The sequence below is a fragment of the Hemicordylus capensis genome, chromosome 2 (genome assembly GCF_027244095.1).
Source record: "Hemicordylus capensis ecotype Gifberg chromosome 2, rHemCap1.1.pri, whole genome shotgun sequence".
NCBI classification, from domain to species: domain Eukaryota; kingdom Metazoa; phylum Chordata; class Lepidosauria; order Squamata; family Cordylidae; genus Hemicordylus; species Hemicordylus capensis.
In genome coordinates this window covers 374,075,706-374,102,866 of record NC_069658.1, presented here as the reverse complement: position 1 = coordinate 374,102,866, position 27,161 = coordinate 374,075,706, and the positions used below count along the sequence as shown (strand labels likewise).

At 40.8% G+C, this 27,161-nt stretch overlaps 2 protein-coding genes across 5 annotated transcripts in view; one reads left to right on the top strand and one right to left on the bottom strand.

Annotated features, from left to right (window-relative positions):
* Window positions 1–662: 662 nt before the first annotated feature.
* On the bottom strand, window positions 663–7,160 carry NUDCD2 (NudC domain containing 2). 2 transcript variants are annotated; one of them, XM_053298227.1, is made up of 4 exons: window positions 6,735–7,160; window positions 2,515–2,563; window positions 1,572–1,739; window positions 663–1,049 (listed from the first exon to the last, which is right to left on the bottom strand). In XM_053298227.1, coding segments are annotated over exons 1-4 (408 nt in total). In that variant the 5' UTR covers window positions 6,924–7,160; the 3' UTR covers window positions 663–1,047. The 2 variants fall into 2 exon arrangements, with proteins under 2 accessions (XP_053154202.1, XP_053154201.1); XM_053298226.1 differs by having other exon boundaries at window positions 1,588–1,739; window positions 6,735–7,106.
* Window positions 7,161–8,486: 1,326 nt separating this feature from the next.
* HMMR (hyaluronan mediated motility receptor) overlaps window positions 8,487–27,161 on the top strand; it is a 32,040-nt gene continuing 13,365 nt past the window's right edge. Inside the window, exons 1-12 of one of the 3 annotated variants that reach the window (XM_053297201.1) lie at window positions 8,498–8,610; window positions 11,192–11,555; window positions 14,679–14,767; window positions 16,145–16,222; window positions 17,208–17,396; window positions 19,377–19,460; window positions 19,780–19,877; window positions 21,774–21,845; window positions 22,942–23,120; window positions 23,328–23,446; window positions 24,307–24,521; window positions 26,847–26,963. In XM_053297201.1, coding sequence (XP_053153176.1) covers window positions 14,711–14,767; window positions 16,145–16,222; window positions 17,208–17,396; window positions 19,377–19,460; window positions 19,780–19,877; window positions 21,774–21,845; window positions 22,942–23,120; window positions 23,328–23,446; window positions 24,307–24,521; window positions 26,847–26,963 — 1,208 coding nt within the window. In that variant the 5' untranslated portion in view covers window positions 8,498–8,610; window positions 11,192–11,555; window positions 14,679–14,710. Of the gene's footprint in view, window positions 8,611–11,191; window positions 11,556–13,514; window positions 13,614–14,678; window positions 14,768–16,144; window positions 16,223–17,207; window positions 17,397–19,376; window positions 19,461–19,779; window positions 19,878–21,773; window positions 21,846–22,941; window positions 23,121–23,327; window positions 23,447–24,306; window positions 24,522–26,846; window positions 26,964–27,161 lie in introns of all 3 variants that reach the window. The other 2 variants (XM_053297199.1, XM_053297200.1) reach the window with 2 other exon arrangements.

Below are 27,161 nucleotides of genomic sequence, written 5' to 3'. Positions count from 1 at the left end.
CCCCCACCACTAAAATATGAGCCACAAACAGGCCATAAACCAAGCTTGTGCTTACCCTTCTTTAGAAGGTGGTGCAACTAAGTTGTGACTATTCACTAATTAAGAATGTTTTATTGTGAACTTGGGGGAAAACTCATTTAGTGACAAAACCCAAGATGTATAGTTCTGATACTGGAACAAAATGATGTCATATGCTAGAGGGAGACTTTGGACCTGTGTCTTGAAAACCAGCTTCCTTATGCTGCATTCTGTTAAAAGTTCAGAAGCAGTTTGATCTAGTGCAGAGGTTTTCTGGTCATAGGTCAAAAATCCCACTGAGCACATAGAAACCTCTCTGTGTGCCCAACACAGCCCTCCGAATCCTACCCAGAACACCTCATTAGGAGGAAAGTACTGCATGAGCATTAGAATTCCTGTACCTGCAAAGGACTACTGGCATTGGCTGCAGGCACAAAGTGTTAATATACTGAGTCTTAAGCTACTTTACCTACAACTGCAGCTTGACTTTTTCACTTCTGTGGTTCAAAGTTTGTACCAGAGAAGAATTTGGCACAGAAGTATGGAAGATCTTCATTAGCATTACTGAATCTATTGTGCTTGGGTCCACTGAGCTGGTTTTATATTGAACCTTAAGAGCATATCAGATCTGCTTTTAAGTGACCTAGATCAAAATAATATGCCTTTATTATATAGGAACTCTTTGAAAACTGTTCAAACATTATAGCACAGGGGAAAGGCTGTTCATTGTCAAACACCCAACTGGTATGTACAAGTAAGGTGTTTAGCTTTCATTACTATGTAAGTACAACTTAAATAAGAACGTTTTATCATTTTGTGATCAAAGGATAAGCAGCTGTACAGAAAAAGCAGTAAACCATTCTGGAAATGTCAAGAGATTCCTTGAACACATAGTCCTTCATAACTGGGGTTTCCTAGTCCAAGGAAACACAGCTGAAAGCATATGGCTATCTTTCAAGACTAGAGAAGTCTGGCCCTCCTTTGCTGTAATTTCCAGAGATTTCTGCTCCACTGAAGTCAAATCCAGGATTCTGCAAAGAGATCATAAAATGTTTAAATGATTGATGAGCATGTTCTTCAGGTTTACTTGCAGTATTGGTAAAGCTTTACAACTTAATTGCATAGCACTCTGTTCTATGCCCTTTCCAACAAGACATACTGGGCAATAAAGAAGTCTTGTTGCTTATTTATTTATAAAAATAAATTTTCTTCCCTATCCAATGCTGCCTTATACCAAAGTCAGACTATGGTCCATCCAGCTCACTATGTTCTACACTGACTTGTATTTGAGACAGCCCCTTCCCAGCCCTATCTGAAGGTGCCAGGGACCTTCTGAATGCAGAGCATATCTGCTGCTACTGAGCAATTAAAACTATTGAGAAGTGCTCATGTCTTGAACTTTGAGATACTTAACAAATCCTAGAGAACTATTACAAAGCTTAAGTTTGAAGTCAGAATAAGATCAGAAAAACATGAGCTGTGGTTGTATTTTGATGACATTCTGCTTCCTTAACATATCAATGCTCAAGGATGAAGAAGCCACAAATACTAACATGCCAGTAAACTTGCCTCTCTCTGAAACCTTTCCAGTGTAAGCTTCCTCTGCATTTGGTCCTGGACCCAAGGATCAGCAACATACTCATTCTCTAACAGAGAACTCCAACAGTTTCCAGCATCTCGATTGGTTTTTGTCAAGATGATTCGTATCAGTTTTTGATCCTCTTTAGAAAAAAGGGGGGAAACACATAAAAATGACTTGTCAAACAGGACACTTGTTTTGACCAGCAAACAAAATCACTATTTCTCTGTAAATAGTGTGACAGGCACTATTTGAGTGTACAGCACTGAATGTTAAATTGTCTATTTGTGACTAGGGTTTTCTTCTTCCTGCATTCAGGCTTAGAGAGAATTTTCCTAGAGCAGGCACTGTTGATTAATACAGGGCAATAAATCAGGTTAGATAACCAATTCTAACGCTGAAGAATATGGTTAGGAGTAATGCGACAGCTTATTTATGAGATGGCTGTCACCTCCACCTCATGGAAATTCAGATATATATTATACAAACAATTCCCATTGGCAGAAATATGTAAAGTGATATGCTTGTGTGATAATTACAAGCTCCAGGTGTTGTTTTTTTAAGCGTGCCTGTGGATTCAGGTGGGTATGGAGAACAGGAAATCTGTGAACACCTCCCATATCTCTATCCAACTCTCCATTTTTGCTTGACCATGTTTGGTGAAATCAGAAAGAGTAGAGTTGGATGGGAAAGCATGCTTTCATTTCCTTGGGGTGCCCAGATGGCAGGGACAAGCCAGAGAAACAGTGCTCTATAAAGCACCATGGCAATCAATCTATCTGCATATGAGTGATGAACCCATGTGGGAAAGAATAAACAAGAGAGTGATTTTCATTAATAGAACAAAAAAACTTGCTGAGGAAACAATGAAACTAAACTGACTATCAAAAGTTCAGGGTAAAAAGTAGTCACATTACCTAATGTCCATGTTGCTTCATCAGCTATTGTAGAATCAAAGAGTTTACCCTGAAATAAATATTTGCAGTTAGAAGAAGAAGAGAGAGGGCACATTCTGTATTTTAAATAAGCAAAGCTTTTTTGTTAATCTCCAACATTCCCAAACTAGTCACAAGAACTATTGGGTTGTATCCTAAGTGGCATGAGTTCGACAGCAAAAATACAAGCAGTCTTCCCTAGGATAGCTCCTGATGCCCATTAAAAACTGCTTTTGGGGGTCAGGAGACCCTTGGGAATGTGATTCTGTGTGGTTTCTGGGGGATTCTCCCCTCACACTGCAGGATAGGGAAGATCGCTTGTATGAATAACACTGCAGTGCGATGAACTAGTGCTACTAGTTGCACTGCTACTTAGTAAGCACTAAGCAGTACGGCTACTTAGGATACACCCATTTTTTAATTTGCATCTGAAGACACACATGACAATCTAGCAGAATACATTAGAAAAGATTCAGCTGGTTCAATGAAAACAGCTTGCTTTTTTTTGATAATTACCATTTTAATTCTAAAGACTCCAAGAGCTTCATTAAGTTTTGTAATTCTGCAATAGCTAAATTACAATTATTTTTGCCTATTTATTTTTCATGGGTTTGCACTCCATTAAGTTTAAATGGCAGGATTTAATTCCAAACCATCTGACCTTTTTGAGCAACATTGGATGAAGTAGGAAATTGCCTACAAATCCAACTCATACAATATGACTACTGACAGCTAAATGATGGAACTGGGCTTTGCAGGACTAAAGCTGAAAAGGTTAGAGGTGAGCCAGAGGAAACGTCACACCAGCATTAGACACAAACAGCACATACAGTTGGCAGCGGAGGAATGGATCCTGCCATGTGAAGTCAAGACAAAAATAGAACCTCCAAGATCTGTTCTGATTACAGAACTAACATGTAATGCAACCATGCAACCCTTGAATCAGCTTGACAAGCTAAGCATCCCAGAACAACCAACGTTTAAGGACCACTGCAGACAGTTCTGCAGCTAAAAATATGTGGAAGCTATTACTTCCTTAGGCTGTTCTTGCCAGCTGTACTATGGATGATGGTTTCTAAAAGATTATACCTTCATGATTTCCTGCTACTCAAGTCTGCTACATCTTAGGAAATTAATATATGTGTTTGGAAAAGTATGTAAAACATTATATATGAATGGTGGCGTGTCCTTTTTGTTCCCGTTATTCACCTCCAACACAGGTAATAATTTTAACTAAAAATTTGTCAGAAAAAACATATTTGAAATAGCCATATTATCAACAATGAGAATATTTCTGCTTCTCAAGTAGAGAATCTATCTCAACAATCATTATAGTAATTTTGTTTACTGAGCTTTCTTTCATGTAAGTTAGACAGTAGTTAAGTATGCACAAATGAAAAGTAGTAAAAAGAAAAAGGGGAAAAAGCAATTTAGTACACTGATAAATGCCTTTTTGTGGCAATCACAATCCAGTTTGGATGTCTGCTGGACCATCCTAACCACTTGGGGAGGAGCACCCATCCAACTCCCCAACTGGCATGGACCTCTTGGTTGATCAGATCAAGGGGCCATACATTCAAGTAAGTATTTAATTCATACATTTTGGAGTGATTTGGATTAATTATCCAACACATGATTAGGAGCCCATGTCAGAGAGACAAAACTGGCCACCATCTTGCTCCACATGTTTGTGTGTGACTGGAAGTATCATCTGAACCAGCCCAGTGGCTATCTCCAATTGCCATTTTCACCTAAAAGATTCTCTTGCAAGCTAAGTAGGAAGACAGTATCAAAAGAGTAAAAAAGTAAAATGAAACAAAATATATTTATAGACTCAAAACTGAAAGCAGCTTTTGGTATAGGCTATTTTCCCACAATTTGCTTCCAAAGAATCCTGCTGGATATAAAATCTAAAGAAAATGAGGGAGAAAGAGAGACAACTTAGGGGCATAACTATAATAGGGCAAGGGGAGACAGTTGTCTGGGGGCCCATTGCCTTGCCCCCCACCGAGGCAAGTCACATGACTGACTCCCCCAGCCACACACCTGCCCAGGCTTCCTTCGGTTGTATTCATCCTCCAAAACGGATGTGAGTGTTAAGACCTGGAGCTACCAGAACAGCATGGCCTTCTCTAGTACCATTAAATGACTTGCATCATCCACAATTTACAAAACCTTTACTCTGGGAGAATACCATTCACAAGAAGTATCATATTTTTGGAAATGTTATTCTTGATTTTAAAGTAGTAAATTTTTTCTGTTTACTATGAACCAACCATTTCTGAACCAGTCTGTGATTCAAGGAGTCACATCTGTTAACACAGGAAGCTTACCAAAAATTAGATTCTTCTGTCCCACTAATTGACCCGCCCTCAACCATTCAGTTCCTTGATTCTGAGGCTAGATCATAGCATGTACACGATGCCCACCCCCAACCAGTGTTCTCTCTAATTTTTTTCATCTGTGTGCGGAATGAGTTTTGATGACAGCAGTATAAAGGCAGTGTGTGTGCACGTACATTCAGAGTGGGGCCTTCTGGATTCAAACTGAGCGGGACCTAAAATTAACTGAGCAGAATTAAAAAGTGTGTGTGCGTGCGCGCACACACACATGCCTTAGAAGGAACACTAACCTCAACAGTTTCCCCAAAATCCAAAACTCACTTTCAAACAGATGATCAGGAATTCATCCAGGAGGTTGTAAACCTAAGGCAAACTCTGTCAGTAGCATGTTTGGGTTTTCCCTTGTACTGGCATTTTAGTTTTGTTATAGCTTTTTGGCTAAACAAATACAACTTGCTTAAAAGTACAACAAATTGAACTCATTCTCTATTAGGCTGGGTAATAATTAATTAATTAAATTAATTATTATCCATTCCATAACAAATTGTTCTCCAGGCAGCTCACAAAACAGCATTAAAGCTTTGGGTAAAACACACATAAAACACATGAATTCATAACACATTAAAAAAAATAGAGTACAAAACAATTTTGTATAAGTCAGTTTTAAAAATAAAATTTAAAAATAAAATTGATTTATGCTATGTGTAGAGCACAATATGTTATAATTCCAGTGCCTATCTACTATCTTGGACTCTACTCCATTTGACTTAATCCTGCCCAACAGTAATAGATAATCCACACTCCTTATATTAATCCTCAGAACAATTTTTGAAGCAGAGCCTGCAAATATGTGGAAATAAGAAGTGACCAATAAAACAATTTTGGGAGAGGCTAGCTGCAACTTGGAACTGAATCTGACCATTTTTTCCCATCCTTTAGAAGAGGAACCAGGTCAATAACGTTGACGTTTAGGACACATAAGCAGAGCCTGTTGAAGAACCAAAAGGGAATTGGCAACCACAAGATTAGGATAGCTAATGGCCAAGAGAATGTAGTGATCAGCCAGATGTGGGGTGGGTTGAAATATACCAACTTTCCACACTTACCTCCTCTTGGACAGTCAGAAACTCTTCTCTAATGGACTGTTCACACATGCAGCTTCCACACTAATATCTTGATGGCTATTTCATCAAGGGATGGCTTGCACATATGAATAGGCCTGATCAGACACAACGCCACTAATCAACCATAGGGTCACATTACTGTGACAAGGACAACAAATATTTATCTATCGCTCTTCAACCAAAGTTCTCAAAGTGGTTTACAGAGAAAAATAAAAACATAAATAAGATGGTCCACTGTCCCCAAAGGGCTCACAATCTGAAAAGAAACATAAGGTGGATACCAGCCACAGCCACTGGAGGGATGCTGTGCTGGGGTTGGATAAGGCCAGTTGCTCTCCACCTGATAAATATACGAGAATAACTACTTTAAAAAGGGGTCTCTTTGCTCAGTTAGTAAAGGGTACCTCAAATGCAGTGGAGATGTTTTTTTTTAACCGAGTCAGTTCACGAGGCCGTCATGGAACGTACCATAACCAAGCGTACCGCACTCACATACTGTACACTTCAGCAGGTAATATATTTACTCTCTGCTTCTTGACATGCTCAGGAGCACTTCTGGTGGCCAATCTAATCGCAAATACTACATATGAGCCAGGGGGCGTACTAAATTAATCTGGACTATTTATTCCACAGCAAGAGTGGCAGGGGGAGCCCACTTTTCCCTCGATGGCGGGCTTCCCTGCAGTCATAGGAAACTAAGCAAGGAGCCTGCCTTGCCTCTGCTTCCTTTCCATACCTTGAGCACCTCCGTCCCTCGCACGGCCAGCGCCAGGTGCCGGCTTTTCAGGCTGCACTCCACCTCCCGCGCACGGGTCCCCTGCGGCACGTTCACCTCGATGAAGACCTCTTCCATGGTCTGGTACCAGCGGCCCCAGGGGGTGGCGCACGGCACCAGCCCGCTCCGCTCTTCGAACGGCGCCGACATCCCCCGCGGCTCACACGCCACCGAGAAGGCGCACTTAGTCTTTCACAAAGAGACTAGAGCAGTCCTTGGGAGAGAAGATCGCATTCCGGGCCTACATGTGACACTTCCGGGCAAACATTTGGAACTTCCCCCCTCGCTTCCGGGCAAAGGAAAAAGCCGCCCGTAGAAATCAATGGTGAAATTCCGGAATAAACCAATTACTGTGACTGGGCAACAGCATGTCCACCCAGAAACAGAGGGAGGCAGTAAATACAGGTGCTTATGTTTTTTTCTAACCCAGGTTTTATTTAAGATGAAAAATGTCATTTTTATTGTCTATGTGCTCATAGGGAATCATGGCCAATAACAGTTGAATTTTTTTTACCAAAGGTAAAGATTATGTGACTCTAGTCTTATTTCTATCTCTATGATGACTTACAACATCATTATTTTCCTCCTGCAGAACTACTGCTGGCGGTAGTCGCGCAAAGAAACTGCATCAGCAGCCCCACCTCCACCAGCTCGTCACTAAGCAACCCATAGGGCTAGGGAAAAGAGTTGCCCTAAGTCTAAGCGGTTAGAGTTGCAAGTCGATTTAAAATGAACCTAAGGAACGCCAGCCCATCTTGAGGAGATTCTAAAAGCTGTCCACTTCAGTTGCTCAGTGTTATAAGCTGTTTGTTGTTACGGTGAAATATTCTTTATCGTTGCAGTTTGCCACCGGACAAAGTGTAGCTGCCCACTGCAACGCAACATAGTGAACGCTTTACACCAAGATGTGGGATGCACATGGAAAAATCACGTGGAACATGACCGGATTTGCTAGGAAGCCCCCGTACATTAAAAAGAGAAAAGAAAGAACAGAAAAGAGAAGCCCATGGTGGGGCACTTCTTTTGGCCGCTATCATTATTTATATAGAGAAGAGGGTTATTTCTTTCCAGGGAGACAGTGATTCATGCACCATATGTAGTTAATTGTCGTTTGTGCGTCCGGAGAAAAAAATGTATGGGGGGCGGGGTGGGAACCAAAACAAAACTGCAGATCGTGTTAAACTATAGCCAGTTTATAGACTGTGCAAGTACTTCTGTTTTTCTGCTCTCGCTCTTAAAGGAGTAGACAATTTAAGCTTCGAAACTGAGAACGGTTCAGAACTACTTGAATTTAGCCTCGGGATTTCTTAGTTATACTAACCTTAACCTGTAGAGTGTTGGACTAGGACCGGGAAGACTCGAATTCGAATCCCCATTCAACCATGACACTCACCTGGATGACTCTGGACCAGTCATGTATCTCTCAGACTAACCTACCTCACAGGGTTGTTGGGAGAATAAACATAACCATGTATACCACTCTGAGCTCCTTGTAGAAAAAAACAGGATATAAATGTAATAAAATAAATAAATAATAATAAGTATACTTGTCACTTTGAAACAAGGGCAGGTTTGATTGTCTCTGAGTCTACTCCTCCCTCTTTTCCCCATACCGCTCTGCCCTACGTTATTCTAGTACGCAGGCTCAAGGCGAAGGCTCTGATTTGTGGAGCTTCTAGCCGGTCAAGTATTCTGATTGGCTGACTTGGGCTTTTTTTTAAGAAGGCGGCTTCAGCTGGCTTTTTTGAATTTGTGTTGCTGCTATTTCAGGGGGTGGCGCGGTGGGTTATCATGTCGTTTCCGAAGGCCCCGCTGAAGCGTTTCAATGAAACCGCAAGTAAGTGAGCGGGGGATGGGGTCCTTGTTCCCTCCTGCTGTATAGTCTGTGCCTCTTAATGAAAAAAGTGCGAGAAAAGGAGGATACTGCCTCTTGCAAGGCTAATTGCCCACGAGACAAAAAGGCATTTTCTAACGTGGCTATTTGAGCAACTGCTTCAGCCCAGTTTGATGCCTTTCTCCCGACGGCTGTTGTGGGTCCTTCCTTGTGTTTCTCTTTAGATTGTGAGCTCCTTTGGGACAGGGAACCGCCTTCTAATTCCCTTTCCTATGTAAACCTATTTGAGGCACTATCTAAAATGCCTCTATAATAGTGGAGGCCTAGCATGACACCTCACCTGGGAGGTGTTTGGGGCCTGACCTTGTTCCCTTGAGAACTTCTCTGTCGTTGTTTCTCTCTTTCTTTCTCCTATTTTCTCTGTTACATAAATAGGCTTCTTCAGTTAAACCACTGCTGTACTGGACCAAAAATCCACCTAATCTGATATTTAGTTTTCAGCAGTGGATATAGTAGCCTGATTCCACTGGATAGCTCACAAGCAGGGTATGAAGGCAGTGGTCCGCTTCAATTGATTGTATGTAGTTTTTGGTACCCAGAAGTACTGTTTTTGAACATAGAGGTTCCATTTAGTGTGTTGTGACCACAGATATGGGTTTTCTGGAAAACTTCCAATTTTTTCATACTTGTTTGCATAAAATTGCATTGACTTCTCAAAGTTGAAAACTTTCCTGATGCCCTAAATACATATGGGTATCAGAAACACTTGTGTATATATAATTTTTGGGAACTTTTGTGCAAATCTTGTACAAATAAATTATCTTCTGATTAGGCATATTTCACCTATTTATGCAGGGGGGAGAAAGCCCTTCTTCGCCATACTAATTTTCTGTACTATATCTTGAAAGTTGTGATTTAGAAAGTAACCAGGTAGCTGAACTAAAATATGTGATTGGTGAAGAGGATTCAATAGACACTTTACATGCTTTTTTAATACTGAAGCAAATTCAAAGCTTCATGTGGAAAGAATGTTTATTGCAGTACTCAATAATTTCAACACATGAACCTACTTATTAGGTGTAATCACCTGAAAAACATTGGCAACTTTGAAATGGCTGAATTTGCCTAATATTGCATTGGCATCCATTAATGGTTACAATGAATTTATGAAATAATTTTGGACACCCAGACTGTCATTGTGTATGTGCAGCAGTGAGAGTTCCATACTACCATGGCTTTGTCACTTGAGTGGGGGAAGAGTGGTTTTTGTCAGGCTTCCGTTCCGCTCCCTAGTCATCTGTGTGTCGCCAAAGTCTATCCCTGAGGATATCCTATAACTCTCGGGGAAATATTTTGGTGATAAGATGACTTAGGAGGGAAGGGAAGACTGGCAAAAACCACCCCTTTCCCCAATCAAGTGACCAAGCAGTGGTAGTTTGGAACTCCCACGACTGCCCATACACAATGCTAGTCTTAAGTGTTGGCCAATAAAATTTTAGAAATTGAAATTTTCCCATCCCACATCTGCCAGTAATAGATTCTGCTGGATTCATGATCCATGCAAAGAGTTACAGCTATTGCATTGTATCCATTGTGATCTGTGACTTAGAAAGCAACAACCTGGGATCTGTTCCTGATAAAGCACTTCTCTACTATGCCTTTTTGCTTAAAGCCTAGCCTGTTCCAGTTCCCAAGCAAGGAGTTGCCTCCTTGCAGGTTGAGCACTGGTGTTAGGCTAACAACATAGTGTAGGTGCATATGAAGCTGTTTTGGGTAGAGTTGAATGTTGGCCCATCCAGGTCAGTATGGTCTACTCTGGCTGGTTGCAGCTCTTTGGGATTCCAACCCTGCCTGGAGAGATCTAGAATCTGGGACCTTCTCCAAGCAAAGCATGTGCTTTGCTACTGAGTGATGACCCATCCCTACATACTTGTGTATCTTTTTAACTCTGGCGTTGTGGATCCTATTAGTAGATAGCATGGCAGTTGCATAACTATGTTCCAAATAGATGCGCCATGGCTAGCTTGAGTACCAACTCTGGAAATAACTGTATTTCCATGGGAATAATATTGCTTCTGAATGAGGAAGTGTTTAGCTCCAGAGCCTGAAAAAAGGCTCTGCTTTGAAACAAAATATCTGGATCCTCTACAACTTGGGGTGCTATAAAATAACTGTCCGGGAAGGCCATAGCTCAGGGGCAGAGGAGGTCTCTAGTTTCCTGGCATCTCCAGTGACAAGGCTTCCTACTAGCAGGGCTGGGAAACTTTACCGGAGTCATTGAAGGGCCACTGCTAGCCAGATTACAGTACCTGGACAGAAGGACCAGCTATCTGATGTGACATAAGGCAGCTTTATACATTATACTGGAGGAATCTGCTTTCCTTTGGGCCTTCTCAGAGTACTTCTATAAACATTTATTGAAACATCTTGTTTAAACAACTGCCACTTCTGAACCAAAACCTGCTTGAATGCACGCCCCCACTCATTCATATATGTGCGCACATGCACACACTCAACTATATTAATAAAATGGAAAGAAGCAATGCTAGCTTATCTTCACTTTTCTTTGTATCCCCCACTTCAGTGCAGAACAAGAAGCATAGCCTCAGGTGTTGCCTTGAGTATATGGGAGCACGCAGTCCAGGCTGGAAAACCAACACTGAATTGCACCAGGAAAACAGAGCCAGTGCAGATATTTCTGCACATTTGAATATGTAAAACAGGTGCCAGTTAAATCAGCCTAGCTACCACATTGTGGACCAGCTGTGGCTTCTGAATTTTCTTTCAGTTTCTTTCCTCTTTCTTTGAAGTCATACTTAGAGCAAGACAACTGGGGTGGTGAAAGGTCTACCTTCTGCAGTGCATTAGCACTTGAGTCTTTTCAAAAATGATGATCAAGCTGCTACACTTCTGAACCTAACTAGAGTTAAAGTACTGTTAAGAGTTAAGTAAGTACTGTCACTGCACTTGACTAGTTAATCACACTTTTTATTAACTTTAAGTTACCTTTTAAAGAGATCCAAGTGGTAGCCCTATTGGTCTGTAACAGCAAAAATAACAAAAAAATCTTGTGACAATCAAATTTATTGTAGCATAGGCTTTCACGACTAGAACTCGCTTCATCAGATGCCTGAAAGGTTATTTATCCTCACTTGGCAGGAGTTGAATATACACAAGCACGACCCTCCCAGATGTATACAGAGAAGGTTAAATGACAAATTCAAGAGGCCTAATGACGATCTTAGAAGTGCAGTATACCCAGTGAACTCTGTGAAGCTTGAATTTGAGATTATTGAGAATGTCTATCATAATTTGAGCTTCCTAGGGTACTCGTTGCATGCTTTTATCACAAAATGCAGTCATCTTGTTTTTCTGTCGTCTTGCTAATCCACAGTAGTAATAGTAATGTAACACATCTATGTTCCTTGTTTGGTCTGAGTTCATTTTGGGTGGGGTGTGTGTGCTGTGTATGTACAAAAAGTGTGTGCACACATCCAATCACTTGGGTGATTCCTTTATACATCTGACAAAGTAAAATCTGACCTATGCAAGTTCATGCCTCAGTGTGTTAGATTTTTAGGTGCTGCAGTAGTGGTCTTTCTACCTATCAGTTAAGTTCCAGAAGTATTGTTGAACCCAAGCCAAGTCTGAATGTGCCAGACCAGTTACTAGTATAATCTAGCATACTCTTGCTTTCTCCGCTTGGTGCAAAGATTTGTGAAAAGTAGCAGGAAGCAACTAGAATATCTTCAAAATGTGCCTAGTAAAGTGAGTGTGTGTGTGTGCGTGCGCGCTTTTGAACAACTTGAATTGGTTTTTTTACATAACTGCTGAATAACTCAAAACTTGAATCAATCTTTTAAAATTAAATCAGTGCTGATAAGTGGAATGCATCTCTTTGTGTGGGAGGAAGCCTCTATATGCCTTGCAGAAATACTCAAATTCAAAGGATATATTGTGTGTGTGTGTGTGTGCGCATGTGCATGCACACGTGCCTTCTCATGGAACTGAGCTCCTACTCAGTGGGCGCACAGTCAGAAATAAAAGAATCAACAGGTCATCCGGTGTGCCATAGAGAACATGGTACAGGTGGCCAGTGTGTGTTCTCTCTCTTCATCTGTGCGTGGAATGAATTTTGTTTTGGGCAGCAGTATCAAGGCAGTGTGTGCGCACATGCATTCAGAGTGGTGCCTTCTGGATTCAACCTGAGCAGGATCTGAAATTAACTGAGCGGAATTAAAAAGTGTGTGAGTGCACACATGCCATAGAAGTAACACTGCAGGTAGTCTTCATTATTTGTAGGGGTTCTGTTCTCACTTATAGGCATGAATACGGAAACCATGTATAATGAAACCTTGAGTCAATAGAAATGGGGCAGGGTGGGGTTTAGGTTCCTTTAGCTTAACACACATCCAGAAAAAGCAAAAATAAGGGAAATAAAGCATAGTACCTTGATCTTCAGGCCTACAGCTCTGCAGAAAGGCTCCACAAACTCTCCAAATTGGAGAACCCTTTTCAAAAAGTCTTGTGGGTGTTTTTTTAAGAGCTACAAAATGGCTCCATGCTGCAAAATGGTGGCTGGAAAACCACCCAAGAACTGCAGATAGGCAAAAAAAATTACCTATTTTTAAAACTGTGGATAAAGAAACTGGATCCAGATTGTTGTACCCCAACAAAGGAAGGTTCTTTTCTGGGTCAGTAGCCAAACACGTCACTAGTCGAGAAGGATTTAAAAGGCTTTATTCGCTTCGGTCTGGTTCAGGCCTACACCACTATGACACTATGGGAGCCAGGACTCTGATTAGGGCCACCTGTATAATACTGTTGAAACATTTGCAATCATACTTGCTTATCAGATTCTTGGAGGTAGCGTTCTGACTGGTGAATGCTCCCTCCCTCGCTTTTAGCTTGTGCTCCACCACCAGGTTCTTATGATGTCAAATCTTCAGACCCCTCTAAAGGACCTGTGTCTTTTGACAAGTCCCAACGGTTCAGCAAGCAGATGGGTAAGTAACAGCAAAGACTCAGCAGAGCTGAATCAGCAGTTGCTTGCTTTCATGATTGATATTAATCTGCCTCCAGATCCGTGCTTTTGCTTTGTGCACCCAGAGCCTCTGTTTTTGTCCTTCATTGTATTCTTGAGCATTTGCAATGCATGTTGAATGTTGATCATTTCTGAGATTGCTTTCTGACCCGGCTGCAATCTAAGCATACTTGTGGGAGGAAGAGCTATTGAAAACAGTGAGCTTTACTTCCAAGTAAGCATGTACCAAACATTTATTGAATTGAGACTTTTCATTGATGCTTACTGCTGTGTCCAATTCTGTTAATTACTAACACATGCATTCTTTGGAATCTGCTCAAATATCCCTTTTCAGAGTGTCTCATTGTCAAGAATGAACTATTGCTAAGTTATATTCAATGTTCTATAAATTCCAGCGTTTATCCTCTTAAGTTATATCTGCGCCAGAACCTCTGTTTGCATCTTGTTTCTTTGTTGCAATTTGTTACTTACTTCTGCAAAGCTCAGCAGAAGTATAATGACACCATGAGGGCTGACTGGGTTTGCTTGCAAGTTGCCTTGCAGGTGGATATCTGAGTGTGCTCTTCTTAAGGACAGACTCTTACACTTACCCAGTTCCAGAAATACCAGTAGTTGTACTTCTGTTAAAGTATTTATACCCCACTGTTTCAGTACGCTATTGCTCAGGGAGCAGTAAATCAATAAAACCAATACACTATAAAACTAATTAAATAGAAACAAACTAAAAACATTTCAGTTAAAACCAAAATCTAGAATTACAGATTGAAATACTAAAAATTAACAAGCTAAGCTCTGTGCTATATATAGGCCTCTGTCCATGAGAAGCAAGATAGTTTTCTGTACTTCTGTATAAAGTGTGATAACTTGGTTGTGAAGATAAATCTAGTGCACCAGTTCCTCTACTTGTATACAAACCAGAACTTCTATATATTTTCACCAAGAAGAATGTAGTGGGTGTAACTTGGGAAAATAATCTTATATAAACACTTTCTCAAGGATAGGTAACTAAAGCTTATGTTCTTTACAGAAGAAGCAGGAACTCAGCAGAACCCCTGCAGTATGAAACCTGTACCTTCCCCAGCAACTGCAAGAAAACTAAAATCCCTTGGTTCAAAAGTAAGGTTTGCACATGGGCCTTGTCTCTTTAGCAATTAGAAAAAATGATCCCATTAATTTTGTTTTGACAGAAGCACAATTTAAGCAATCCTACAAACCATAGTTTGTATGAACAAGCTGTGTTCCTGCATGCTCATCCATCCTACCTCCTCCCCTTAATATGTATCACTGAATTCAAAGCTTCCTGGTTTAAGCCACAGTTTCCCTGTGATATCTGAACAAGGCTTAAACAAGTGCTGTATACAAACTACCAGCCAAGGTTAAACCATAACCTGTAATCCTGGTAGAAGGGGATTGCTTGAACCACAGTCTTGTGCTTTGGACCTTATGAGCAAACTGAAGCTTAACAAGCCAGGAAGCTTTGAATTCAGTCCGGTGTGTGCAATGGTGAGAATGGGAGAGGAGAGAATAAAAGCACCCAAGCTGGTTCATGGTCCATTAAGCCAGTGGTTTCCGACAGAGGGTACCTGAAGGTCTCCCAGGGGTACTTGGAGCCCTCCTGTTTCCCATCTGAGGATCACTGGCCTGAAGCCGACATGTACATTACAGAAGAGGAGGGAGGAGGTTGAAGACTCTGCTCCTGATTGTCTGGCTACTTGCAGAAGCTTCCTGACAGGCTTCAGAAAGTCATAGCTGAGTACTCCCACTGAAATTAATCTGACAAATTGTCTGATTAATTTCAATAAGACTGCTTGTGAGTAACTTAGTATAGATGTGAGCCAGTGACTGGAGTAGCCTCTTTGATTACAAACTTCTCTTTATCTCATGTGACTGGAGTAGCTTCTCTCATAACATTTGTGTATGTTCTCTCTCTCTCTCTCAAAATCTCTTGAGTATCTGAGCTGAAGGCTTGCAACACTTGTTTAATGCAGAGTTTTCTAATCTTTTTAACAATGGTTTGTTGGATTGTCTAGATGGTGTGTAAAACTGGTAAAGAAGCTAGACACAGGTCTTCTGCTCTTAAAGAGCAGTTTCTGACCCATGGTAGAAGATACATAATGCCTAAACACAAGCAGTCTTTCAGGACCAGCTGGGAAGACATTATTAGTTTACCTTTAGTTGTGGGGGTTGGGAGGAATCCCAAATCCAGGGTTCGATCAGAGTAAACAACTTGCATAAGCTTGGTAATGTCTTTCTTCAGAGGGATTTTCTACAAAAACGTTATTGGGGTGAGTGTCAGATCCATGAATATATCTGGAAGATGATTTTCTGACAAGTGGTGTGTGTCTGTTTCCAGAACTTGCTCTCAGATTACCTGCATTTATACTTGTAAAAGCTGCTGCCATAAAATATATTTAGAGAGAAGCCTTCAGTTTATTAATTTCAGCAAACTTCAAATGCCTTAATCTTGGTTCTGCACCTCTTTAAATTTTAAAGCCAAACAGTGGAGTGAAGTCTGAAAAGGATTCAAAACTCATGAAAGATCTGAAACGACAAAAAGAGCTGGAAAAAGAGGTATGAACATCTGTTTTAAATTGTTTGTTTATAATTATCTTCACATTTAATCTAATTAGTAACATTGTGAGGCATCTAAGATTGGGCTCTATTAAAACATTTGTGGAAAATGACCTGCTATTTTTTTTAAAAAATATTTTTTTGCTTTGAACTATTCTGTCCTGTTGGAGCTTAATCTATGTAGGCATCAAACCTGATTTTTCATTAGATATTTGATGCAAGGCAATGTAATTATTGGAGTGGAGTATGCTTTACTAATCTCTCTTTGCTAGCCTTGGTTAAGGTGAAGGGAGTAGCCAAACTAATCTTTGTGACTTTTACTTTCAAGTAAGTAGAGCATGGGAGCTTTAAAAAGAAAAGCAAGGTGATCTAACAGCTATCATTAAACTTCCCGCTTCATAAATCATGCCAATTTGGTGCCACCGTTGTTTGGGAGACTCAGTGGTTACTCCATTCAGCAAGTGGCTGAGAAATGGGCTGACATGATGGGGCAACCATGCATTAATCTTAGGGACCTGTTGGAGCTGGTGTACGACTTGAAAGGCAGCCCTGATGGTGTATAGTATCTGCTATGGAATGACTTAAAACCACTTCTGGGCAGTAGCTCCTTCTAATGGAAGGAGTGTTATGCAGCTGCTAGAAGCAGTATTAAGACACTTTGCAGCAGCCCCATTGCGCTATACCAAGGGCTGCACAAAGACTCTCCAGCTGTTGGGCTATTATTTATATCTCTTTCTAGTGGCTTTCAAGTTGTGCTGCAGCTCCAACAGGTCCCTAAGGTCAACACAGGGCTGCCTGTCTCATCGACAATCACATATAATTCTGTTTGTGTAGGAACAAGTAGTTGCACATGCATTCCTCATAATGGAATTATGTGGGACGCTTGCCGCCTTCTCAGTGAACCATTTATTTATTTAACATATTTGTATACTGCCTGCTACTGAAGTCTCTAAGGCGGCTTACAGCGTTTCATGCTAACTTATAGATTCGTGTGCTAGTTGGAGAACGTGGCCAGCAAGATAAAAGGCTGCAAGCTCTAGAAGATGATCTAACAAAATCTGAATCAAAGCTGTCTGCTGCAATAAGGGAGAAAACCTCCCTTTTGGCAAATGTTGCATCTCTGGAAAAGCAGCTACTGGAGCTAACCAGAACCAATGAATTGCTCAAAACAAAGGTATGTACAGCTAACCTTGGTTACTTTCTGTGGCATTTTGCCTTCCCATACCCCACGCCTGCCCTACTAAAGATTGCATGAGTTTTCCCTCGGCTGGCAATCTCTGGAATCAAAGCTACCTGCCTGAAGAGCTCTAGCCCTTGGAAGCAAGTCAAGACTGCACAGATAAGTAGTGATCAGCCCTCTGCAAGCCTAATGCTGTGATGTTCAGTTAAAAGAATAAAGGTGGGTTTGGCTGATCCCTGCTGCTTTTCCTAGTGGCATGATTATACTCTTTCTCTAGTCAATAGCTACTGTGATATAACCTGTGCACAATAAAGACAGTTCAGAGATTGGGGAGTTATAGTCCAGTGTCGGGCACAATATGGTCTCACTGTCTTGCCTTGATTTCAGGCAATAGGTTTAAGGAAAATCATGTTTCTTTTTGATGCTGTTGAATTTTAAAGGTGAGGGTTTTGTATCTTCCATGAAGCAACTGCACCAAACAATTATCTGATCATTTGTTGCTGCATACCTTATGAACACTTCTAAGTCTTATTTATTTATCATACTTGTATACTCCCTGATATATATGTGGTATATACGTATAATCCAAGTAACAATATAAAATAAAACTACTTTCACAGAATACAACTTCGCAGAGTAAAACCAAAGAGTTTAAAGGGTTTTTGACACTGATTTTGACTTGATAATTTTACTATATTTATATACTGCCTAATAAAAACCTGTAGGTGGTTTACAACTGATTAAAATACACCAGCTACAAACAATTAAAAGTTAAAATTAAAACATCTGGTTAAAAAGATGTCTTTAAAGCTCGAGAAAGCAAGGCAAACTCTGTATTTTTGGCTGGAGTGCATTCCAAAGCTGGGTGGCAGCTGCAGGGAAAGTCACCACCAGAGGACGTGGTGGCAACTGCAGGCAGACTTCTCCCAAGGTCCTTAACAAGCAGTGAGGATGATGTAGAAGGTGCTGCTATCTTAAATACCCAGGGCCCACTCCACTAAGGACTTTATAGATAACTACCAGCACTTTGTATTTCTCTGAGAAGCAATCTGGCAGCCAGTGCAATGCTCTTGGAACAAGAAACATGTTGCTCCAAGTTGTCCCAGATACCAACCTGGCTGCTGCATTTTTGCACTAACTGAAGCTTCTGAACTATGTACAAAGGCAGCCCTACGTAGTCCACGTTGCAGTAGTCAAGCCTGGACTATGTTACGCATAGGATTAATCTCACTGAAATCAGTGCAATACCAAAGTATGCCCCCTTATATAACCTCCCCTCAAACCACTTGTCATATCCCAGATCCAAGACAGTCATATCAAATCTTAAGTGTTGCTATTCTAAAGTAAACATTTTTGGTCTCCCACCCTTCACTCTAGTGGGGTCCGGCTAACATGCTTACTGAATTTAGATGGCAACATCCCTGCTTATGTCCAGTTTGACAGCCTGTGGTCAATTCTCGAGCTTTATTTATGCCTCCAATTCCAAGAAATGTTATTAGGATATAGCATGCAAAGAATTGTTATTAGCAAATAACATATAAGAAATGTTATCAGGAGATAACCTGTAAAAGCAATTCAGCAGTTACTGTGTGAAAGTATGTACTCCAAATGCATACATGTACTGATATCTAAAATATGGTTTTCTAAGACCTTCTAAATATGATTAACATAGCAAGTTTCAAGCTGGTCCTCATGATTGACGTTAGCATAGCACAATGCAAATACAACTCCAAGGCAGGACAGGGTAAATTTGCCTTCTCCTCAGGCCTTGACTACAGAATAAACAATTCCATTCGGTTACTCTAGTTCAGCAAAATCAAAAGCTCACATCCTAGTTTCCTGCAAACCAGCATTTTTAGACACAGGCCTGAGTTCTGCCTTTTGGGCCTGCAGAGCTGCTGGTGGTCTCAATCCCAGGGTGCTCACCACAATATCAGTTTGAAAGCAACATTTTCTTATCTCCATTAACTTAAGTTTTCTGAAGATGGAACACAGAAGAAAATGAGCAGTCTTTGCCTAGAGTTAATGAAGCTCAGGAATCTGATGAATTCCAAAAAGGTGAGTTGCAGAGCTAATACTGTGACTTGAGCTGGTGTCTCCCACAGAATAACTGGCTTCCATTTTAAATTGCTTAAAATTAATCATGCTTGTTTTGACATGCTAGAACTAGACTTTTCCTTGTAAATTTGTTGGGGAGGTAGATTTATAACTTGCTAAAATAGATACTTATTTGAAAATGGGGATGGGTGGATGTCCAAATAAAGGTCATGTTCATTTATGTCGTTATACTAATTGACTAAGCTAAGTTTGAGTAAGAGAAGAATCTGTGATCTGCATATGCTGATCTTCTGTATCATTCCTGTGTATGGGTTTTTAGATGACCCATGTTAGGCGGGAAGACACAGAACCTAAATTGCAGACAACTCAAAGAACTGTGGAGCATTCAAAGGAAAAAGCAGCACAGTTGGAAGAACTGTAAGTCTATACACAATGTCAAATACTGGTAGCAAATTTACATCACTGTAATGTAATGACTTGTAAATATGAGGGGGTCTAAAAAAGCAACTGAGCATCCATTTTGCTATGTAGCAAAATACCTTTACGTATTTAGTAACCTATGAGGTCATTCACACAACCAAAAACTGGGTAGGACAAGTGTCCTATCCAGGTTTGAGACTTGTATGCACCCCTAATTTTTGATTAAGGGAGCAAACAGCTAGGTAAGAGGAGGAAGAAGTGATTGTGTGGAATCAAGCAAGCAGGAAAAGCTGGGTAGGACAGCTTTCCTCTTAACTTGGTTAAATGTTGGGTAGGGCAGCCCTGTCCATTCCAGATTTCCTTACTACCTTGATTCCACACAATCACTTCTCCCTCCTCCTAACTGTTTGCTCCCATACAACCAAAAACTGGGAGCACACACAGCTACCAAACTTGGGTAGGATACCTGTCCTACCCAGTTTTCGATTGTGTAAATGACCTTAATATGTTACGTGCCTAGCCACATTAACATTACTTGGAATAATGAATGCTATCGTTCTGGATGAGGTGGGGGAGCGTGCAAGGAAGCTGAGTTGGAGGGGACAGTAGTAATGCTGGTTGGTGCTCATGGTTGCAGACATATTACACTGTGTCCTAACGTTTCCCTTCTATCAGTCCCATGTCTAAGCATAGAACTGGAGCAAATGGGCTCCTGATCAGGTAATACAGGCTACCATTACTACTGCTTTGTAGTTGGCAGTTCTAGTAGAATCTCTTGGGTAAGCCATTACTTGAAGAAATGTTTCCTGCTATCTCCATAATGTATGTTAAAACCAGCATGTGTTAGCTGAACATCTTAAAAGGGGAGGGGGGCAGTGTTTCCTCTAACAGGGATTCCCAGATGTTGTTGACTAAAACTCCCAAAATCCCCAAGCAAAAGCCATTGCAGCTGGGGATTCTGGGAGTTGTAGTCAACATCTGGGAATCCCTGTTAGAGGGAACACTTGATGGGATATACTCTCAAGACTTTTGATGTCATTTCTGTCGCCATTTTGAAGCACGAAGCCATCTTGTGGCTTGTTTGTCTCTAAAAAAATTAATTAATTAAACACGATTTGGAGGCATCCCTGGAGAACTTTTCTACCCTTATTTCTGCCCCTCCCTGCTTTTTTAGTGTTTGTTTAAGCTCAAGGAACGTAACCCCCAGTCCCCATAGGGTTAAGGTCTCTATTCACTTTCATTATCCTCATAGATTGGTGGGAAGGGAACCCTGCAAATAATGAGGGCCACCTGTAGCATTTTAAACATGGTACATTTAAAGGACAGTGCCTGGACTGATGGAAATGGCAACTTCCATTGATGGCTTTTTAAATGCATAAACCTGGTGAAAACTATCATATGGGCAACATCCTGTAATGTGTTTGGACATTAGTCTGTTCACTGACAAACACTTAGGGACATGTTTGACTAGATTCTCAAGTATGAGATAGCAAAAGGAAGCTAAACAGATAAGCTTCTTTGCTTTCCAGTACCTTAGTGAAGCACTGAGAAGGCTAAGCAAGTCTGTATTTTCTGTGATGGGTATAAAAATGAAACCCTTAAATGTAAGGGCTGTAGTTGTGTTTTATTTTCAATTAAGTCAAGCTTTCCAATGGTTACCTAATGCAATTGACATGTGCTAATGCTTGTTTTAAAAACCTGGTTTTCCTTTCAAAAAGGAAATCTTAACTTGCTGATCAAAAGTACTCTTAAGAAGTATTCACTTCTTAAACTGTACTTGTTTACATGTGTCTTCTGATTGCACATTCACTGGATATCGCAGGCTGTTAGAAGGCCAAATCTAACTTGGTAAGCCAAATACTAATGCTGTGCTATCTCTTGAAACTGTATTAGAACAGCAACTGAGATACTGTCAGAGGAGAAATGTGACTCTGAGAAACTCTTAGAATATATTGCAGAACTTGGGTAAGTCAAGTGTCTATAAAATGTTAATAACTTAGGAGATCATTGTGCAATACAGATACTTGAGAGTGTTTCCCTATATCTTGTTAGTCGATATAACTGTGTATATCTGCACTTCATAAACTGGAGAGTTAAGTTGGTAGCCAAAAAGGCGCAAACTATTTGGACTGCAATTTGGGTGCCAGCCAGTTCAAAGGGTGGGTGCATAGACTTACTAAGGGTTGGATTACTGCCTAGGGTGTCTGTCTACTGGCATTGCCTAACGTTTCCTTTTAATTTCAGTGGGACTATTCTGGGTAACTTTTCCTCATGTTTGCCACTGTCAGTGGGGCAAGGTGCAGGGAGAATGTGCATGGGGACTCTGCTCCATTCTTGAACTAATGGGGAAGAGGTGTGAGAAGTCTCCCTAACTGCTCAATCTTAAACTTGTATTGGTAGTACAGTGTTGAAAGACCAAAGCAGAAACCAGCAGGTGGCAGTTATAGTTTCCAGGTTGGGGGCACACTGGGATGAGCCAGAAGGTGCTCATGTCACTCCCTTTCCAAGCTGCTAGTATGCCTGCTTGTCCTTTTGAAAAGCTCATACTTTGCACAAACTGTAGTAAAATGGCAAGGTGTGGAATCCTGTATCTGGATACTTGTGGAACAAATCTAAACTGTATGTGAGATTGGAAAGACATTTAGAAGATATTGGCGCTTTTATGCTGTAGATATTCATTAGCCCTCTTCTACAGCAGTCTTGGGTAACGGTATGGTAAGTAGACTAGAATAGTTTGAGGGTCAGAGACGGTATAATCTGCTGTGTGATTATTATTTTTCCCCAGAAGATTGCTTGGAAAAAGAGTTATTTGTCTCAAAGATGAAGAAATGCATCTTAGATTGCAAGACTAATACTACTAAATGTAGGGTCTTGTGTAGAACTGAGGGGTGCTGAAGAGGAGTTCTCTTCAACTGAAAGAAGCAGTGCTGTCTGCACAAATCAATGAGTTCCATGAAAAGTCTTGTGTGCATATCTTTGTTTGGGGAAAGGAAAGGTACTGCTATCCTAAACTACAATGACACCACTGGTATTTTCAATGACACCATTTCCCCCTCAACAGCAATGCTGCAGAACAAGTAGATAAATACAAGCTGGAAATATCCCAACTGGAGGGAATAATAGCAGCGAAGGATAAGGAAATTGAAACACTGAGGAGTTCTCTTCAGCTGAAAGAAGCAATGCTGTCTGCACAAATCAATGAGTTCCGTGAAAAGTGCAAGGTGATTGAACAGCAAAGAGGTAACTGAGAAGTATATAACAACTTGTGGGTGGAAATACAAGCAGATAAAACTTATTTCAGCACGTTGTGTATTGGATGCAGAAATAATCCAAGTATCAGGAAAAAAAATCTGAACATGTATTGGAGCAGAATGATCAGCACTTGGAATGTACTTTGGCAAGTAGAATGTCTGTATATCAGCAATGTTTGTGGTATTACTTTCTTAGAGGCACTTCTAATTGAACATGGAGAAAGGGAGCAAAGCATGAAAGCTGAGATAGGATCCTTGAAAGAAAAATTTCATCTAGAAGAACAAGAACACCAAAAGCAGAAGCAAGTCTGTCAGGTAAAGACAACTGAGTGAGAGTAGAACAAGCTAGATAATGGCAAGGACTAGAGTTGCTCTGCACATCAAGAAGCTTTTGGTCCTTTCTCCAGCTATTCATGTAGAGCTATGCTTGAGTTTAAAAAACACCCTCCTTAAAGAATTGTCCCAGCTTCCTACCTTAGATCACTTTTGGCCATCTTTGGAGCCTGATGAATATGGTTAGATCAGTGCAATGCTTCTGTTTGTTGAACCAACCACCACAACTTTAGTTACATCATCATCAGCCTAACCTACTTCACAGGGTTGTTGAGAAGAGAATCCTAAGTATGTAGTACACCACTCTGGGCTCCTTGGAGGAAGAGCAGGATATAAAATGTAAATAAATCATCATCATTATTAGATTTCTATACCACCCTTCCAAAAATGGTTCAGGGCAGTTTACACAGAGAAATAATAAATAAGATGGATCCCTGTCCCCAAAGGGCTCACAATCTAAAAGAAGCATAAAGGTAGACACCAGCAACAGTCACTGGAGGTAATGTGCTGGGGGTGAATAGGGCCAGTTACTCTCCCCTTGTTAAATAAAGAGAATCGCCACGTTAAGGTGCCTCTTTGCCAAGTTAGCCGGGGTACATATCATCATGTGGTAAAATGTGAAAGGACAGAGGGTAAATATTTTTAGGAGCTTTTCAAAAATGGATCTGTGCGTCTACTATAAGTTTGAATGTGACTGACCTTTCTGTCCATTTTTCTTCTGAGAAATATTTGGCTTAGGGCCTTGTTATGTTTTCTGTTGAACAGAAAGCAGGTTCTTCAGGGGCAGAGGATAACTCTATTATTGCTAATGGGTATGCTCTACATTGCTGACTCCACTCCAGGAACTCTCTGCTACTATGCATCAGAAGCTGCTCAAATTCCAAGAGGAGGTAGCTAAGGAGAAAGAGCTTCTGGAGAGAGAACTAAGAGCAACCATGGCAGAGTTGGAGGAACTGCACACCAATGAAGAGAAAGTGGAGAAGCTGTTGAAGCATCTGGAACAAGAGAACAAGCTGCAAGCTGAGGAGCTGGTACAGCTGGAAGCAAAACTGAAAGGGTTTGTGGAAAAACACCTTGTACAGAGCTTGAGTTTAGTTCTTGGACCAAGTGGCAAACCCATATTCAGCTGTGTCACTTCAAATTAAAAGTGAAGACTTGTGAGGTGAAAGACTTCCCCACCCAAAAAGATAGTGGAGACTAAGCAAGAACGTACCCTGATGTCTAGTTATATGCATTCAGAGAATGTTGTTGAAGGGAAGAACATTCAGTTACATGAATTGCTACCTATTGGTGGTGCAGCCCAGAATAGGTTTGCCACTTCATCTGTTTGTGAGAACCATAAATCAGGAAGAGAATGCAAAAAAATAAAATAAAAATGAAGTACTGTGCAGAAACGGTCTTGCTGATGCTTATGCAATAAATAGTGAAGGAGAACAGCATACAAATACATTCAAAGTATTATGAAGCCTGGGTGTAAAGTTCACTATGTACACCAAATTAGATCTCTAAAAGTTGTAGCTTTGTTCCAGAGTTGTATAAACTGTGGACACTTATGGATCCTACAGGGCTCCTGCAAGGCTCTTCGTATGTCTCAGTGAAGCAGGATGGCGGGAGATATTGCAAGAGCAGGGAGGTTTTGAAGTGTTCCGAATCCTTGTCTCTGACTTTGTAGGCACTTGTACCAAGAGTGAATCTACCATCCGCTGGCTTGCCTGCCTTCCACATCCTACTCCCTCACACCCCGGGCTGTTTGTTATGTCTGATCCCTAAACACCTTCTAGTAACTGTCACAAACCTCAAAAGAGGAGAGGCTCCCATTGTACACAAGTTTGCCCAATGACAAACTCCTAGACTGCCTCCTTCTGTATCCTATCCTGGATTTGCTTTCCAGTCCTGCCATGGATCCTGCTGCCCTGACCAGTTCCTTCCTGGTTTTGTGGGTGAAGTCACAGGATGCTGACTTCCCTACAGCTTATCTGTATACAGTGCCCTTAGCAATATGCTTGGAAAATCTATTCCCTGCTCCCCATGGCTTTATCTGCAGAAACAAAATATTGTAATCATGGAAATTGGGGTTTGGGGCCAGAGATGGGACTGAACAGTGTTTGTCTCTTATTGATATTGCATACATGGCATGGCAGTGCTGTATAAGTAACTAGCCAGGAAAACTTGGTCCTTTTAAAATTGCATTTCATATGGCCATGAAGGCAGTGACTTCTGTTAGTGAATCCTAAGTAGTTATATTTATCCTATGGTGATGGATCAACACTGCTGTTTCAGCTATTGTGTACAGAGCAAGACATCTTATTCATACTATCCATATATACTACATTTTCTGCAAGAGGCATCAGCATTATTTTTAATGGATTGACAGTCATCTGTTTTGTGTGTTCACTTGTTTTTGCTACCTCCCAGGATGTACCTTTCTCCTTGTACTGAAGGATATATTTGCTGATATGCAAAAGTCCTATTTGGTATTTCTAACCATAAGTGTCTCGTTGGGTACAGGGTCTTGTCTCTTCAGGCAAATACTAAACTTGGGGGGGAAATGGGTTATGTAGTACAGTGGGACTTGTTGGATAATGCTGTAACATCCAGACTTAAAGTAAGGTCTGAATAGGACTAAAGACTAAAATGAGGATGAACTGGCTCACCAGTTTGCAGAGGAGTAGCTTGTTGGTGCTTTTTGCTGGAGCCCACTTGGTAATCCATTTCATAGCTACAGCCCCCAAAAGGTTACACTGAAATGTTTTAATAATGGTTTTATGTTTTTACATTTTTCGATTTTAACAGTTAATTGATTTTAGTATTAATGTAAACTGCCCTGAGCCATTTTTGGAAGGGTGGTATAGAAATCAAATAAAAAGAATAAAGGGTAGCATCTGCTTCTAATGCACATTATGCTCAAGTAGGCACTTTGCCCATTACCTTCTCCCTACTGAGCACTCTGAAAAACTATAGATGGCTTCTAGGATCTCCCACCCCACAAAAGTGTCCCATGCATTGCTGAAAGTTTTCAGTCTTCAGCCACAGTTGTACAGGGGGGTGAAGGTTGTCTTCCTTCCTCATAGGCAGGAAGAGGTAGAGAATGTGCCTTCCACTAGCATGTCATATCTGCATTCTTGTGGCTGATATGCAAGATGCCACAAGTCTTGTGCTTGGCTTACCCATGAGATACATCTTAAATATGAGATGCATATATAATACTTTTTTGCTTTTACAATTAAAAAAGACCATTGTACTTAAATATCTGAGAGATGCATTGAACCTACAGGGCAACTCTTTAAAGCACTGGTTTACAAAAATAATATTGGTTTCTATTGGTTACTTTGGAAGACTCTTTAAGTGAATTAATGAGTCATAATACCTTTTTCTCCTTCAGGAAAACCAAAGAGTTAGATGAAATGGCTGAATCTCACAGCAATGCCATTGTTCAGATGCAGGAAGAGTACAGCCATACCCTACGTAAACTTGGGGAGACTGTTGCTGAATTTGAAACGTACGTAAGACTTTGAATAGTAAATAATAGATTCCAGTTCTGTGTGTAAGTAGTGTCCATAGCAATAATTCCTCTCCATCTTCCCTGCCCTCATTTATAATTGACTATTTCAGAAACCTTGCATATAGATAACCTTGATACCTATAGCATTTCCTGAGGACAGACAGCAAGCATACTCATCTTGTGCAGAAGTTTGCT

Bases quoted from the DNA above. Each gene is read 5' to 3' on its own strand.
- NUDCD2 (XM_053298226.1), bottom strand. From the start codon at position 6,923: ATGTCGGCGCCGTTCGAAGAGCGGAGCGGGCTGGTGCCGTGCGCCACC. The intron at 2,564-6,734 runs GTATGGAAAGGA...TATTTATTTCAG, and splicing joins GAGGGACGGAGGTGCTCAAG to GGTAAACTCTTTGATTCTAC. The intron at 1,740-2,514 runs GTAATGTGACTA...TTTTTTCTAAAG, and splicing joins TGAAGCAACATGGACATTAG to AGGATCAAAAACTGATACGA.